Here is a 3,644-nt window from a genome sequence, read left to right as displayed (position 1 = left end):
GACACGGGGTTTCCCTGCCCCTGCTCAGCCTCGTTCCCATTGGTTGGTTTGTGTTCCCTGCGCGGGCAGAAGGACCCTTGGTCCCGTGACTGGAACAGTTCCTGGGCAGAGCTCCGGCCATGCGGCTGGAGAAATAAACATCTCTGAAACAGCTATCAAGAATCTGTCTGTCCATATATATTTCCTTTCCACGGGACTCCTGGTTTGATATATGCGTGTTGCAGGATCCCCACTGCAACACTGGGTCACTTCATGAACTAAGGTGCCTTCCAAATCCCAAAGGATTGTTTACCACTTCACAGTATGAGCATGTGACTGTATTTAACCCCTATGCTCAGCAAAGGGAACATTTTGCACTGTGTGATTAATCAGGGTTTAGTTCAGCTAAAACCAGCTAAGAAAAATAAAGAACTTCAAGTTTCTGTGAGGTTTGCTCTTTTTGAAGACTCAGAGTATTTCCATTGCACATGAACATACTTTTTTATAATGCAAAGCATGTTTTAATATAAACATCCAGATGATCGAAAGTTTTGTAACAGTAAAAACAGATCTATATGCTCAGATCTGTTTTACAGGATTGCAAAGCCAAACACTGAGGCCACACTTGAAAACAGCATCTCTTGTCATACAATCAAAATATTGTACACACAGAACACAGCTCGATGCTTCTTGAGTTCACCAGCATAACACCCAGTTTGTCAAACCTTCAGTATTAAAATTTTTTTCAAGCTGCACGTGAAAAACACAAATTCACCCGCCATGATAAGTGCTTCCATCCTACAGACATCTTGCTGAGGGGCAAAAATTGCCAAATGCCATGTTTTGGAGAGTGATATGAGAGTGCAAGGCAACCTAATATATATATATAAATCACACTTTAAACTTTGACCAACACTTAAAACAATTAAGCAGATTTCTATAGGTATCTCCCCTCAAATATTCTGACTTAGCTGTTCAGTAAGTACAGAACTTTATTTCCAAGTATTCCAAGACTGGAAAGTCTTCAAAATCATTCTGTATTTTCTACAGAGCCGTTATAATTTAAAGATACAGCTATGTTTTAATAGTCAAGTCCTCTTAGATAAAAGGAATGAGAGATGCTTGCTTCAAGAGCAGGCCTTCATCATACACATTTCAACACACCCCCTTGGAGCAGTCAGCAGCCAGACTGTAAGAGCCATGTTTTCAGAAAGACAGGATGGTCTTGTGAATGATTTCAATGGACTCTCTGATTTCATCCTCCTTGATCACAAGTGGTGGAGCCAGGCGGATGATGTCGCCGTGCGTGGGCTTGGCCAGGAGCCCGTTATCGCGGAGCCGCAGACACACCTTCCAGGCATCATAGTCTGCAACGGGAGGGAGGGAAAACAACAACAGCACTTTGAGGACATTTCCAGCACAGCAGAAGAGGTGTCACACCTGCAGCACGTGGTGCTGTTTGCCAGCTGGCAGAGACATGATGCAGGGTGTTCACAAAGGGAGAGGTCACTCAGCTCCCTGGAATCCGCACTGAGTGACACTGCTCCAAAGCTGCCCTTTGCCTCACAGGTTTGCCTCAGCACACAGAGTTCTGCTCCTTCACAGCTCAGTGCTTGTCTAGCACTCAGCTAGACTTCAAAATAGATCTCAAAAGGGGAACCATGCAAAGAGGATGTAAGCAGACATGTGGACAGGACTTCAGACAAGGTCATGTTTATGTAACCTGGATTTCAGCACATCATCTTGGAAAATGACACCATCTTCCTGCACCACTTTATCCCTTGATCAAGTACCTTGATACTCAGATTTCTGATATAATTCAAGGTGTTAATCCCTAGAAACTTGCTAACATTAACTTTTTTCTTCTTTGTACTCTCCTGTATTCATTGTTCTTTTCTAACTCTTCTGGAGACAACTAATCTCAGCCAATGCTCCCATAATCTGTCAGGAACTGGTGTTCCAGATGTGGACAGTTTTTTCCAATGAGGAGAGACAAAGGTATTTGTTGGGAGGCAGATTAACCATCAGGTTTCAGCATTATCAAATCATAAAAGAGTTCAATAATTTAAAAACGATTGTTCAGCCTTTCTTAGTTAAAACCCCTCATATTTTTAATGGCACACAGTAACTTAAATCAGTTTTCAGTGGGTACTGCAGTACTATAACCATGACCTGAACATAAACATCGTGTCTATATGCCATCCCCCACCTGCAATGTAAGTTGAAAAATACTTTTCCATGCTGTGATTGTGCAGTTGATTTTATTTCCTCACCTTTGGTTTCCCGAATTACGATTGCATTTAAGAGCCCTTTTCCTCTTACAGCAGTTACAATATTAGAGGGAGTCTTCATGAGCTCGTTTCTTAGCAGATTACCCATTATTTCTGCATTTTTGGCTAGATTTTCCTCTTCAATTACCTAAAGAGAAGTCAGATCTACAGTCAGTTGAAGGGCACTGCATTTATTTTATGTTCCATGGGGAAGGGGTGGATAATGACACTGAACCTGCTGAGACACAAAAGCTGTTGCAGCCACAATGTCCCTGCACAGGCTGCATGTCCCAGCAGGTTGGTATTGAGCCTTTACTCATTCATGTTTACAAGAAACAATAATCTCTTTGAAATTTTATTCTAAATTGACTGCTCTTTGTTTGCTGTTATTTACAACTAAACAGTAAACCTCTGAAGTCTCTTAGTCTTTCCAAGTCTGTGTATTGGGTAGTGATGAGGTTTTCTGTGTGACCTGCATCAATGTAGTCAATTAAGCAAGTACAAAATAATTGAATTGCACCTTCTGGACAGGACATTTTAGTTTCTGTTTGAGATCCATACCTGTTCTCAAGCTTACAGACCAGCAGCTTCTGCTGATACAGTAAAATAACCCAATTTCAAAATGTCTTCATGAAATTAGTGAAGGTATTTGACCAAACTTACATAATTGCCTTGAAACTTCCCCTAGATAAATTTTATTTTGATATTTAAGACATTAAGACCATAAGAACATAGGAATTGAGACACATTTCCAATAAAAAAATTTAGAATCTATTTTATGATCTATAGATAATCGCTACCAGTTTTCCATTCTTATTTAAAGCTAGATTTCTACTCGTCGCATGAAAAATAATACTATTTATTTCAGCAAAGATCATGACTCCCTTTTTAATTTGGATTCCAGATCTTTATCCCCACACACAAACCTCCAGAGCTGCCATTGCCACACGGCAAGCTAATGGATTTCCGCCGTATGTGGATCCGTGTTCACCAGGTTTAATGGTCAGCATAACTTCATCGTCACACAGCACTGCTGAGACCTAAAATGGGAAGGTCAGCAAATTCACATATTTAGAACAGTAAACTTTAATATCTCTGAAGCAAACTTTCCCTCAGAACTCAGGAAAGGATCATTTTCAGCCTATGGTGATAAATTACATTTACATTCCCAGGTCTGTATACAGGGAATAGCAGATCTGACAATCCCATAATTAATCCCTTAAATACACTTAGTTATAGTGGTAATACAACTTTTAACCACAGCTGAGGGGCATTTCTCCAAACTGAATATTATTTCAAGAGTTTAAGCTTCAATACTTGCTTTAACAACTCAGAAATCCCTTCAGTTGGCCAAAATAGTTCAAGGCATTGTAATTTCCAGCCTAATCAGCAGGA

General features: G+C 40.3%; 1 protein-coding gene across 1 annotated transcript in view; it reads right to left on the bottom strand.

The window, feature by feature from the left end:
• Nucleotides 1-461: 461 nt before the first annotated feature.
• OAT (ornithine aminotransferase) overlaps nucleotides 462-3,644 on the bottom strand; it is an 8,114-nt gene continuing 4,931 nt past the window's right edge. Inside the window, exons 7-9 of the mRNA XM_008633336.2 lie at nucleotides 3,176-3,289; nucleotides 2,253-2,397; nucleotides 462-1,346 (exon numbers count right to left, since the gene is read on the bottom strand). Of these exons, the coding sequence (XP_008631558.1) occupies nucleotides 1,186-1,346; nucleotides 2,253-2,397; nucleotides 3,176-3,289 (420 nt within the window). The 3' untranslated portion in view covers nucleotides 462-1,185. The remainder of the gene's footprint in view (nucleotides 1,347-2,252; nucleotides 2,398-3,175; nucleotides 3,290-3,644) is intronic.

Source organism: Corvus brachyrhynchos, unplaced genomic scaffold (genome assembly GCF_000691975.1).
Source record: "Corvus brachyrhynchos isolate BGI_N302 unplaced genomic scaffold, ASM69197v1 scaffold514, whole genome shotgun sequence".
Taxonomy (NCBI): Eukaryota; Metazoa; Chordata; class Aves; order Passeriformes; family Corvidae; genus Corvus; species Corvus brachyrhynchos.
The sequence above is the reverse complement of the archived record's forward strand: the minus strand, read 5'-3'. Positions and strand labels throughout refer to the sequence as shown.